General features: G+C 43.3%; 1 protein-coding gene across 1 annotated transcript in view; it reads right to left on the reverse strand.

The window, feature by feature from the left end:
• Positions 1-3912: 3912 nt before the first annotated feature.
• Positions 3913-14556, reverse strand: part of LOC126151735 (synaptotagmin-15-like) — a 159117-nt gene continuing 148473 nt past the window's right edge. Inside the window, exon 9 of the mRNA XM_049915964.1 lies at positions 3913-4058. Coding sequence (XP_049771921.1) covers positions 3913-4058 — 146 coding nt within the window. The remainder of the gene's footprint in view (positions 4059-14556) is intronic.

The raw sequence follows: 14556 nt of genomic DNA on the forward strand, positions 1-14556 counted from the left end.
TTACATAATCATGCGTCCAAAGATTGGCAATTAACACAAATAGGAGGGCAGATCAGGGTTAAAAGTCCGTTTGAGACGGAACAAGTTCTCGGTTGTGGAACACATTATGGAAATTGCCTCAAGCGATTTCGACAAAGCGCGAATGGGCAGGAGGTCTATAAAACTTATTTTGGTACCAGATATCGACACAGTCAGGTTTAAGTGTGGTAATCGTCGGTAGTTCTGACAACTGTGGTAACTATGATTTATTTTGATAATTATTCCGAAACCAACAGCAGTTATTCTACAACCACAAAGCAAAAATGGAAGTTCTGTTTAAATGACCTTGACGTATATAACGATAAAAACTGGGACTCTAAAATAAATCGGTATTCAAAGCCTTCGGAGTGTATAGGATAAAAATTCAAAAGAAAGCAGAAATAATTATCTATAGCCTCGAAACGTTACTGTAACTGTATGAGATAATTAACTATCACTTTTCAGCACCAAAGGTACGTAATTTCATTCGTACATTTACCTTTTCAAGAAATATCTGAAGCTTTCATTTTCACAGAATCATTTGTCTAAGTGCGTCATTTCATAGCATTTCATTACAATCATTCGTTTGTAATGACCTCCTGACTCTGGCGCGATGTAGCGATTTCTTGAATGTCTAAGAAAGCTAATTTCAATATTTAGTCACAAAAATATAGTGACATTACGTGATATGTTCATATTTTACAAATGTTGTTAAGCAAGGAGCTACGCTATCAGTCCTTACAGTAAAAATTAATATCACGTGGTCAGCTGTGGAATGAGCGTTGCTATTCTATAACATATATACATACAAACATATATTTACAATCGTAAGTGTTGTTTTCCATTACAGTGAGCTCAAATTGAGATATATTTACATTATTGTTGTATTATCAAAGTAGTGGATAAAAATGTCAGTACTGGACTGTAAAATAAATATCTACCATTGATCCCTATTTGTTTAAGCTCTCTACGTTCAAGTCTCTGCCTCTGTAATAGCGAATTTTCGTTTACAGTATTGCAACTATTCGCAATTCTACTTTAGTAATCTCTGATGTACTTATATTTAGAAATCTAAGGTCAGCTTGGTGATTATTTACGTAAAGTATTGCATGAAACACTACATTTTCTACAGTTTACTTAAAGATTAAGCATTACAGTCACCCATAAGATGATGCAATGCTTAGTGTGTGTGGAATTTTATTCTTTCGTTGCCTTTACTACCTTCACCGTTTTACCTCGGCCCATGTAAGAGAAAGAATGAGTTTCACAGGGCACAGAATACGTGTGCATAGCCTCTGAACTGTGGCAGTCCCAGAGGAGAACATATGCAGATACGTGTTGTATTTTGAAGAAAGTACTCAACTACATAATGAAGTCGCTGATTACTTCACGTCACCTTCAGCAATGTTGCCTCGTATTCTCGTAGAGGACGAAATATTTCAGTCGCAAAGTCTCAAGTGACTGAAGAATCATTATCGCTACATCAGAACAATATAAGCTGCACTGCATCATGTTTAAACAGTCTTGTTGCAGGTTAACGATGGATTCGGTCCTCCTACAAAGCGATTGTGTTTCCTATCGAGGAGGATAATTACGTATAAAAGCCGTGCTTCTCGACCGTCGATCAGTGTTTGACTGTGATGTAAGTAGTTGATTACAAAGAGTTACACAGTTGCTATAAGAAAATTTAGGAGTATGCCATCATAATGTTGCTTGAGTTATCGTACTGTACACGCAGGTCGTTACTCAGTGAGTCCAGTAATCGTTAAGAAATTTTCGACGGACAAATTGTTACAAGCGCTGGTAGCTTGCTGTGCACCCTAATGTACCAGCATCGCATTAAGACTCAAATTCATGTTCATTGGTATGACGAAGAGCAATACTCTAGAAAGAAATTACACAATTCGACAACGTTCGATTTACTTCTCTGGAATGGAAATGTGGATTTTACTATTGAATGTGCAACAGCAATCCTTTCTTCGTAACCGTGAAAGCACCAATATTTGATCTCTTTCTACATGGTGACAAAAATTTCGTGAAAAGTCATTTTCCTTACTCCTAAAGCGGAAGCTTTGAGGAGAATCTGTTTTAGTGGTCAGTGAATCCATTACGGGAATAGATTCTACTAAATTCTACGGTAAGCTATTTCTTGTCGGGCTAAGTGAAATCATCAATGTTTTCCCTTCGATAAGCACGAAATCATTTACTAAGAGCTTTACCTGTGGTGGTAACTAGAGTGATAAATTTGGAAGCCATAAAGTGCATCATGGTATCAGTCATGATACTTGACACCCCCGTGTAATGAATGTTCCGTGAGATTTCAGGCTTGCAGCTGGATGACGTCGACATCTTGCCAAATTATCTGGAGTGACAACGGTTTAGACGTCTTCAGATGAGATTGCTGGTACACATCAATAATTTTCTATCGAAATTTGGCGCTGTGGCGCATGCGCACAGATTTTCGCTGTACGGCAGCCGTCTATCGAGGGCGGATATTCCCCCCATCAGATTAGGACAGCGTTAGCGGGGAGTAAACGTCACCATTCAAAAGATAGGGAAGAGAAGGAGCTGTTCATGTCCAGGTCGTACCTCTCATATGGGGGCAACATTTCATCTACATTGGGCAGAATTGTTGAAAGTAATATTCCTGTAACTTACAAAGTCCTGTGCTCTTCTCTGCTCACTAAAGCATGATTGGATTCCACAGAACACAGCGACAGTACATGTTCGCCAGCCCATTAGCTCAGCGTAGCGTCTTCTCTTCCTAAATCATGTAAGCCCTCTGATTCAAAATTAAAATCTTAAATTCATTAAGAGACAGATGATTTATCGTCTTTGTTCCAACCCCTAATGATCATGCTACCATTGCACAATCAAACTACTGTGGCTCTTTGAATCTTCTGTCAGTGAGTAGGCTGAACTTCAAATCACTATCAAGATGATATGTTTTTTATAACCAGGCAGAAAATTAAATTTTCCTACTTCCTTATAATAACAACGAAAGGTCTTCTATGAGTTATTCTGCCACGACTGTCCTGGTCACGAAGAGATGCTTCTGGTATTGAATCATTATTGAACCTGCGCAAAAATGTTTGCCGAAAGATGTTGTTAATCGTGATCGCATATTTCAATGTGATAAAGCTTGGAAGCCGGTGGTTTGTTTTATATCTTCAGAAAGACAAAATTTTACGCCTAATTACGAGTCCAGCGACAATTACTTTTCTTATTTCCGCCAATGAATTTTCACTCCGGGTGTCCCCAGTTCGACTGAGGGCGTGCAAGCAATATCAGCTCGCGCCACACATGGAGCAGTACTCGAAAAAGAGCGCTAAATTCGGCGAAGGATGATCACGCAGTAAAAACCTGTGCAAATGTGGCGCCGCGCGTTTTCGGTATAAAGTCAGCGACGTACACCATCAATCTCCAGTGTGAAATTCACCTGAAGATGGTTGAATGGTTGATAGCTGAAATAATGACGCTAGATCATCCGAAGCTGAATTAAAGATGTTGACATTATCCGGTTGCAAGTCCAAAACTTTGAGAAATATGGTATCACTTGCTTGCTTACGAGGGATTTAGCCTCTTTTAATGTAATTTATGCAAGGATGGCTACCAGTCTGATAGGCTCGTCCAGCTTCTTGGTTAGTCCATTTGAATTAAACGATAAAATGAAGCATTTATAGTATAGGGAAGGTATTGAAATGAATCATAGTGCACGTTGCAGTAACAAGCCGTGCCGCGCTATTAGAGCGGGAGAAAGCTATAGTTGAAGCAGTTCCGCAAATGAATTGTATAAGAGCAAGAGTGGCCGCTGCATCTCGACGCGAGGAAGAAGGAAGATATGTACAGCTGATTGTTTCTTGGTAGGAAACCAAACGCGTGCGTGGCCCCGCCTCACTCGGACAGGGCGTGCCATTGCTGAACTTGCTCCATGGGCGATGAGATGGCGGCGTTCCAGTGGGCCAAGGCCTTGCCGCGCGCGAACATGTACGACCCCAGCACCGCCTTGCCGATCGGCTTATCTGAAACACACATGTCGCCTCTGGTAAATACACAGGTAAATGCACAACATTCGGACAAAGGATACTTGACATTACCTAAACCTGCTAGGCTTCCATGTCCGTTGGCATTGAAGGCAAAATCTTTAGGACCGTGAGGCAGCGACCTGTTCCTCTTCACTGGAAGTATGAACTGAAAAACGCCTTCAGTCACAAATTTTCGTGTTTTATTAAACACACGATTAATTTCGGACCCTGTGGGTCCATCTTCAGGTGTAACTTGTCTTAATACATGATTTTATTTTGCTCTAGAATAAGGTTAAGTGCATACTCCTGGTATGGAAAGGAAAGTTATTCGCTGCACATGTCATTTGTTTCTACATCTACATCTACATCTACATCCATACTCCGCAAGCCACCTGACGGTGTGTGGCGGAGGGTACCTTCAGTACCTCTATCGGTTCTCCCTTCTATTCCAGTCTCGTATTGTTCGTGGAAAGAAGGATTGTCGGTATGCCTCTGTGTGGGCTCTAATCTCTCTGATTTTATCCTCATGGTCTCTTCGCGAGATATACGTAGGAGGGAACAATATACTGCTTGACTCTTCGGTGAAGGTATGTTCTCGAAACTTTGACAAAAGCCCGTACCGAGCTACTGAGCGTCTCTCCTGCAGAGTCTTCCACTGGAGTTTATCTATCATCTCCGTAACACTTTCGCGATTACTAAATGATCCTGTAACGAAGCGCGCTGCTCTCCGTTGAATCTTCTCTATCTCTTCTATCAACCCTATCTGGTACGGATCCCACACTGCTGAGCAGTATTCAAGCAGTGGGCGAACAAGCGTACTGTAACCTACTTCCTTTGTTTTCAGATTGCATTTCCTTAGGATTCTTCCAATGAATCTCAGTCTGGCATCTGCTTTACCGACGATCAACATTATATGATCATTCCATTTTAAATCACTCCTAATGCGTACTCCCAGATAATTTATGGTATTAACTGCTTCCAGTTGCTGACCTGCTATTTTGTAGCTAAATGATAAAGGATCTATCTTTCTGTGTATTCGCAGCACATTACACTTGTCTACATTGAGATTCAATTGCCATTCCCTGCACCATGCGTCAATTCGCTGCAGATCCTCCTGCATTTCAGTACAATTTTCCATTGTTACAACCTCTCGATACACCACAGCATCATCTGCAAAAAGCCTCAGTGAACTTCCGATGTCATCCACCAGGTCATTTATGTATATTGTGAATAGCAACGGTCCTATGACACTCCCCTGCGGCACACCTGAAATCACTCTTACTTCGGAAGACTTCTCTCCATTGAGAATAACATGCTGCGTCCTGTTACCTAGGAACTCCTCAATCCAATCACACAATTGGTCTGATAGTCCATATGCTCTCACTTTATTCATTAAACGACTGTGGGGAACTGTATCGAACGCCTTGCGGAAGTCAAGAAACACGGCATCTACCTGTGAACCCGTGTCTATGGCCCTCTGAGTCTCGTGGACGAATAGCGCGAGCTGGGTTTCACATGACCGTCTTTTTCGAAACCCATGCTGATTCCTACAGAGTAGATTCCTAGTCTCCAGAAAAGTCATTATACTCGAACACAATACGTGTTCCAAAATTCTACAACTGATCGACGTTAGAGATATAGGTCTATAGTTCTGCACATCTGTTCGACGTCCCTTCTTGAAAACGGGGATGACTTGTGCCCTTTTCCAATCCTTTGGAACGCTACGCTCGTCTAGAGACCTACGGTACACCGCTGCTAGAAGGGGGGCAAGTTCCTTCGCGTACTCTGTGTAAAATTGAACTGGTATCCCATCAGGTCCAGAGGCCTTTCCTCTTTTGAGCGATTTTAATTGTTTCTCTATCCCTCTGTCGTCTATTTCGATATCTACCATTTTGTCATCTGTGCGACAATCTAGAGAAGGAACTACAGTGCAATCTTCCTCTGTGAAACAACTTTGGAAAAAGACATTTAGTATTTCGGCCTTTAGTCTGTCAGCCTCTGTTTCCGTACCATTTTGGTCACAGAGTGTCTGGACATTTTGTTTTGATCCACCTACCGCTTTGACATAAGACCAAAATTTCTTAGGATTTTCTGCCAAGTCAGTACATAGAACTTTACTTTCGAATTCATTGAACGCCTCTCGCATAGCCCCCCTCACACTACATTTCGCTTGGCGTAATTTTTGTTCGTCTGCAAGGCTTTGGCTATGTTTATGTTTGCTGTGAAGTTCCCTTTGCTTCCGCAGCAGTTTTCTAACTCGGTTGTTGTACCACGGTGGCTCTTTTCCATCTCTTACTATCTTGCTTGGCACATACTCATCTAACGCAAAATGTACGACGGTTTTGAACTTTGTCCACTGATCCTCAACACTATCTGTACTTGAGACAAAACTTTTGTGTTGAGCCAACAGGTACTCTGAAATCTGCTTTTTGTCACTTTTTCTAAACAGAAAAATCTTCCTACCCTTTTTAATATTCCTATTTACGGCTGAAATCATCGATGCAGTAACCGCTATATGATCGCTGATTCCCTGTTCTGCGTTAACTGTTTCAAATAGTTCGGGTCTGTTTGTCACCAGAAGGTCTAATATGTTATCGCCACGAGTCGGTTCTCTGTTTAACTGCTCGAGGTAGTTTTCAGATAATGCACTTAAAAAAATTTCACTGGATTCTTTGTCCCTGCCACCCGTTATGAACGTTTGAGTCTCCCAGTCTATATCCGGCAAATTAAAATCTCCACCCAAAACTATAACATGGTGGGGAAATCTACTCGAAATATTTTCCAAATTATCCTTCAGGTGCTCAGCCACAACAGCTGCTGAGCCAGGGGGCCTATAGAGACATCCAATTACCATGTCTGAGCCTGCTTTAACCGTGACCTTCACCCAAATCATTTCACATTTCGGATCTCCATCAATTTCCTTCGATACTATTGCACTTCTTATCGCTATAAACACGCCTCCCCCTTCACTGTTCAGCCTGTCTCTTCGGTATACATTCCAATCTGAGTTTAGGATTTCATTACTGTTAACGTCTGGCTTCAGCCAACTTTCTATATGGGCGTTGTGACCGTTATTAATGAGAGCAGTTCTGGGACTTTCTATAGACGCTCCTGCAGTTTACTATTAGCACATTAATATTGTTATTCCCTGTTGCATTTTGCCTACTCCTACCTTGCCGCGTCTCAGGAGGCGTCTTGTCGGGCCTAGGGAGGGGATTCTCTAACCTAAAAAACCCCCATGTGCACTCCACACGTACTCCGCTACCCTTGTAGCCGCTTCCGGCGTGTAGTGCACGCCTGACCTATTCAGGGGGACCCTACATTTCTCCACCCGATAGCGGAGGTCGAGAAATTTGCACCCCAGATCTCCGCAGAATCGTCTGAGCCTCTGGTTTAAGCCTTCCACTCGGCTCCAAACCAAAGGACCGCGATCGGTTCTGGGAACGATACTACAAATAGTTAGCTCTGATTCCACCCCACGAGCGAGGCTTTCTGCCTTCACCAATTCCGCCAACCGCCTGTACGAACTGAGGATGACCTCTGAACCCAGACGGCAGGAGTCATTGGTGCCGACATGAGCAACAATTTGCAGTCGGGTGCACCCAGTGCTCTCTATCGCCGCCGGTAGGGCCTCCTCCACATCTCGGATGAGACCCCCCGGCAAGCAGACAGAGTGAACACTGGCCTTCTTCCCCGACCTTCCCGCTATTTCCCTAAGGGGCTCCATCACCCGCCTAACGTTGGAGCTCCCAATAACTAATAAACCCCTCCCCCCGTGTGCCTGCTCGGACCTTGCTGAAGGAGCAGCCACATGTCCACTCACATGCAGAGCGGGCGATGCCACACGGCCAGCCTCCACATTGACCCTCCGCCTCGTGCGCCGCGAACGCCGCTGAACCCGCCACTCCCCTTGGGGAGAGGGTGGCCCAACCGCGCCCGGTACCCGCGAAGATATCTCGACAGCAGGGACAGTGGGTGAAGCATGTAACACCTGGGGTGTACCTTGCGACGCACCAGACTCCCCACTGCCGCTACACTCCGAGGCAGCAGCCTGAAGACGGCTGACCGCGGCCATCAACACACTCAGCTGTTCGCGAACAGTGGCCAGCTCCTCCTGCGTCCGTACACAGCAGTCACACATCCTACCCATCCTAAGGAATCAATTTACTGAAGAGAGTTAATCAATCTTTAACTAGACTGCTAATTCACTAACGGCGGCTGCTTATTCACTAAACTGTGGTTGCTAGCCACTTCTTGTAGAAAACAATGAAAATAGCACTACCTGTCTCTGGACTGTATTGAAAACAAACACTAGCACTACTGTCACTATGGCTGACTAAAGGGACTCTCTCTGACTGTATTCAAAACAAACACGAAATCTATGGAACACTATTAATAGCACCCGACAATTAAAGCTTCCTAAAAGCAAATACACACGGAAGAAGAAGTGACAAGTAAGAAAAATACAGTTAATACTTAAATTAAGGTAGCTCGCTGCACAGCAGACGTGAAGCAGACGGCAGTTACGACGACACTGACACTGACTATGGCTGACTAAAGGGACTCTCTCTGACTGTATTCAAAACGAACACGAAATCTATGGAACACTATGAATAGCACCCGACTTAAAGCTTCCTAAAAGCAAATACACACGGAAGGAGAAGTGAGAAGTGAGAAAAATACAGTTAATACTTAAATTAAGGTAGCTCGCTGCACAGCAGACGTGAAGCAGACGGCAGTTACGACGACACTGACACTGACTATGGCTGACTAAAGGGACTCTCTCTGACTGTATTCAAAACAAACACGAAATCTATGGAACACTATTAATAGCACCCGACAATTAAAGCTTCCTAAAAGCAAATACACACGGAAGAAGAAGTGAGAAGTAAGAAAAATACAGTTAATACTTAAATTAAGTTAGCTCGCTGCACAGCAGACGTGAAGCAGACGGCAGTTACGACGATTTAATAATTAGATCTCTGGCACTGCGAATATATTCATCTTTGATCACTCCACACCAAACACACAATCGATATCTCTGACGTGTTTAAAAATATGTGTATGCAAATGTGCCTCTTGAGTGAAGTGATATGCACGAACAGGATGGAGAAAAGAATGTATGACGGTACTAAACAGTTAAAAATTCTTTTCTTGGATGTGTGGTAAGTTTACGCTGTTTATTTTTTCCGCTGTTTCGCACATATTTCCTGCATTTGACTTACAAAATTCATAAACTAACATCAAACCTTTTCGTGACAGGAATATGCATTTCACCTGATGCAAGAGCGAAAATAAATCACATATTAAGACAAGTTACACCTGATGATGGACGCACAGGGTCCGAAATGCAGCTTTTATTTAACAAATACACGCTGCATTTTTAATAAATATTAATATATTATTAATAATTTAATAAATTTAAAAAAAAAACATTGTGACTGAAGGCGTTTTTTAATTCATACTTCTATATATACAAACAGTCATGTTTGAAGTTGCGAAATATGGATAAAGTTAAAATGTTCCTCTACAAATTCTTACACAAACGACGTTTCGAGCCGTCTGATGGGACCTTCTTCAAGATATTCTCGAGTTCACCGCTTAGCTGAACTCTGTCACAGACCAGTGCAGCGTTCACTTACAGTATCTGATGAAAAGTATCCGTGCACCACTGTGTTATGCGGAACTGATCACTGGCCGCCACGAGTGGCCGAACCACCAGTATAAAAGGTGGTGGGGATTATTGTATGGCCAATGGGGTTGCTCAGGATAACTCAGTGTTATTGAACGAAGACAAGTCATTGCATGTCACTTGACTAACAAATGCATCATGGATATTTCAGCACTTCTAAAGATCCCCAAGTCGACTGTTGATAATGTGATTGTGAAGTGGGAATGCGAAGAAGCTACCATTACTAAGCCGAGACCAGACAGACCTCACATGCTGACAGCATGGGGTCTTACAGCAATGTTAAAGGGTGGTTGTAAAAAATCACATGAAATCAGCGGAAGACATTACTCGTAATTACCAAAGCGCTACCAGTAGTCCAACTGGCACAATGACTGTGTATGGGCAGTTGAAGAAGTTAGTGTAAAATGGTCAAGCAGCTCCTTGTAAGCCATTAATTTCTGTAACGAATTGTAAGCGGCGCTTGAGGTGACGTAAAATGCGACGCCACTGGGCAATGGATGACTGCAAACGTGTGATTTGGAGTGATGACTGACGCTGTACCCTGTGGCAAACCGACGGGTTTGGGTATGACGATGTTTGGAGAATCCTACTTACCGTCATGTCTAGTGCCAACAGTGAAGTACGGATGAGATAGGGTCTCCAGCAAACACTAAATGAGGAAGGATAAATACACAATTTACAGCGTTGTGTACTAGGTAGAGCAGAAGGACTGTTCGGGAACGATGATTATATTTACTTGACAGTGTGGTTCAAATGGCTCTTAGCACTATGGGACTTAACATCTATGGTCATCAGTCCCCTAGAACTTAGAACTACTTAAACCTAACTAACCTAAGGACAGCACACAACACCCAGCCACTTGACAGTGTGCCCTGTCATAAAGCACAATCTGTGAGACAATATTTTGTCAACAATAATCTTTCTGAAATGGTCTACCCTGCCCTTGGCCCCGTTCTGATCCCATTGGAACGCCTTTGGGCTGAGTTAGAACGTCAACGTTGCTCCAGGCCTCAGCCTCCAACATCGTCATCTTTGGTTTCGGCTCTTGAGGAAGAATGGGCTGGAATTACTCCAAAGGCTTTCACATGTCTCATTGGAAGTGTCCCGAGCCGAGTTCAAGGATGGACCCAACCCATATTAACACTCAGTAAAAGGTGTCCCACTTTTTCTTAAGAAATGGGCTTAATGGAGGAAAACTTTACGGCTGATTTAGTGGGCCATCGTCATTGGTTAGGTGGCTAAAAAGGCAAAACAAGACAGGGGAAACGTTTAGCAAATTAATATTGTCGTTCTGCTTCTTCGTAACAGTGTGTATTTCTCGCTCACCGAGGCTGTGAATTTACTTCTTGCTTACAAAACAAGCGCGAAAAAACTCCCTTTTACAAAAGAGCGTGTAGATTCATTTTGACAGAGTTCAACTAACCGTAAACACTCGAAGATCCAGATAAAGAGGGGTTGAAACGTCGATTATGTATTGAAGAGGAACATGACGTAACAAAGTAGAGCATTTGACCTTCGATAAAAAAAATTGTCTACTGATTTTTTCAAAACAGTTCTCAAAATTCAAGTATCTTACTCCTAAAATGCTGTTCATAAAATTAGAGCCGCGCGGGATTCGCCGAGCGGTCTAGGGCGCTGCAGTCATGGCTGTGCGGCTGGTCCCAGCGGAGGTTCGAGTCCTCCCTCGGGCTTGGGTGTGTGTGTTTGTCATTACGATAATTTAGGTAAAGTAGTATGTAAGCTTAGGGACTGATGACCTTGACAGTTGAGTCCCATAAGATTTCACACACATTTGAACATTTTGAACATAAAATTAGAGGCAAGGTTCGTAAATCGGGGCATGTTGTAGAATTCGATTCGGTACTTCCTAGAACGTCCAGTGAGCCGCGAGCGGGAGAATAGAGTTCGCAAAAAGAAGGAATATTCTGACAATGTAGGACATCTTTCAGTAACCTTGGATGGCAGTAATTCGAAGATTCCACTATCAAATGAAACACAAAGCCCGTGGTAAATGGGTAATGTGAGTAATGCTGAATAATCATCGGGTAACAAATTTGACAACTGCACGTTTAGAGTGAACATAATAAACATTCTGGGAATAATATGCTGTAATTAATCTGTCGCACTACGCCATGTTCGACTCCTTGTGCTCCTTTGTCCCTATGATGAGTGTGGTCTTGCTCGCATGCCGGTGTGTTCCGTTAGACGTGTATCCCATCTATCTTTACCGGCTCTTGTGAGTGATGTCCTGAGATTCTGCGATAATGAATAGCTCAGTAGGCAGTTCAGTTCTGGAGATGAATTGCTGAAAAGGGCAATCACTACTGTGAAGAAACCACGGATAACGGATGAGGAAAATACCAAAATGTGCAGAGAAATTCAACAATACACAAATAAGAAGCCGCTTAGGAATGAAATAAATAGGAAGTGCGGCGAAGCAAAGGCGAAATGTTTGCGTGGAAAATGTGACGAAATCGAAATAGGAATGATTGTCGGAAGAACTGACTCAGCATACAGAAAAGTTAACCATCGGTGGAATTAAAGCCAAGGGCGGAAACGTACAGAGTGCATCTGGGATTCCACACTTATATACAGAGGAGGGAACGGATAGGTAGACAGAGTACAATGAAGTCCTCTGTGAGTGGGAGAACTTGTCCGATACCGTGATAGAAGGCGGAACAGGAGTCGATAGGGAAGAGATGGGGCATCCAGAATTAAAATTGGAAATAAAATTGGAATCGTGCTGATACATGGGTGTTCAGATGTCTGTGTTCGAGTATTCTACTAATTGTCTGGGTGGTATTTGTTACGCCATTGCCGTTCTAACGGTACAGATTCACAATAGTCTCTCTGACGTTGTTGTTAGACACAGTAACATGTTTTCTTCTAACCTAAACTTCAAGTGTAGACACTACTGGCACTCGTTCCTAGAAGGAATTAATTGTGTTATTTTCATTTCGGCGCAGAGAGCAAAGAGCTTTGACACGAACTATCAAACTGTATGGTAGGCGCATTGTAAGCTCCTCCCTTGACGGTAAGACAATTGCAGTGCTCATGAAGCACGATTAACAGCTTGCTGAATATGGAACAACTGTGTCTTGAAATCGACCGTACATACTTAAGATACACATAAAAAAATACAGCTGCTAGAAAAATGACTTACATTGGATTACATAAATGACAACTGTGGGCATTCGGTATACAGCCGACTCCATGGAAGCCCTAATGTATCTAGAACAGCCCATACTTGCATGGCGAATAGCACTATCGGCCCAAGAACACATCAGTTTGCCAGAGTTAAGTCAGCCACGGAAGTCTATATGCTTTTCTCACTCCATAGTTTATATTTCACTTCACGATGTTTCTGTTTAAGTTACTTGATAAACGTGCAGACGTTCTTTACACACTATCCTACCAAAAATAAGAGAAGCACCCAGAAGTGGAGGAAGAGCCTAAATGAAAATTCTCGGATTGATACTATTGGGAGTGACTGCAAAATCGAGTTAGTTTCACAAAGAATGTGACAGCATGAACCAACTCATTATGCACTGATTCGATTTGGAAGGGTGTCGTCAGGCTGTTCGTAATGCTGTTGTATTCCTTCCTGAGGCAAGCTGGCCCACAACTGTTGTAACTAGTGCTTGATGTCCTGTATATGGCACTGGAACGGAGTTGACGTCTGAGCTGGTATCACGCATATACCATTAGGGGCAAATCTGGGGATCTAACTGGCTACGGGAATGCCTCAACATCAAAGAGAGACCACACAGACATGTGTGGATGAGTATTCTATTGTTCAAAAATGGCCCCACGGTACTGTCGTATGATAGTTACTACATGAGGACACTGGATGTCAGTGACGTACCGTCGTGACGTCAGTGACTCTCGGTCACTAGCAAACGTGACCTGAAATCGTACTTAACGGCTCCGCGCACCATGGCCAGGAGTAACGCCGTTGTGGCCCTCCAAAACATGGAATCATACCCGACGATGATTGTCATTCGGAATAATGCACGACTGCTGTTCGTTGTTGGACGCAATGCGGGGCCATTTACCGGCAGTCCGTAGCACCATTCCATATGCAGCAGTTCGTGTTGGGATGTTAATGGTAGCTTATGCTTCGCACGGGAATTCCCTAGTCCGACTGCTGCTAGTCTCCGAACAGTGGTGCGTGATGACACAGTATTCTGCAGGGAGTCCATGACTTGTTCTCGGACGACAGTCAGAGATGTGAAGGAATTGCCATGAGCTTGGTACACCCTTGCAGCCGTCAGATGAAGTCGACCACAACGATGTGTACCCCTGCCCTTCCGTTCCCATGGGGGCCAACATCGGGCGTCTGTCACATCCGAATGGTCCACAAATATGGATATTGCATGAGTAGACCAATCGGCCAGATGGAGACCCACAATGAATCCCTTTCGAGCTCCGTCAGCCGGTGATTTCGCCGTCTCACATGAATATGAGGCATAGCTGTGTCTTACACAGTGATCACTCAGCATCTAATGCTGTTCGTACCCTACACGGTGTGGTATCATTTTTATTTTTTTCTGTCAGGTATCGTAACATTGTGCGTGCATGGTGTCACTCTCATTAAAATGCTTCTGGGTGTACTGCTGCATTATTTCGCAAAATACGAAGGTTGGAAGTTAAATAGTCGCGACTATTTATTCACAACAGATACAAATGACTTCCATGTTTCCACCTGTTACTGTCCTTCAAGGTAGTCACCAGCGTTGTGTAGAACCCGTTGCCAGCGATGTGGAAGGCGTGGTATAACGTTAGCAGAGCCTGTTCCATCGATGGTGCGAATGGAGCGGT

Source organism: Schistocerca cancellata, chromosome 2, assembly GCF_023864275.1.
Source record: "Schistocerca cancellata isolate TAMUIC-IGC-003103 chromosome 2, iqSchCanc2.1, whole genome shotgun sequence".
Classification (NCBI taxonomy): domain Eukaryota; kingdom Metazoa; phylum Arthropoda; class Insecta; order Orthoptera; family Acrididae; genus Schistocerca; species Schistocerca cancellata.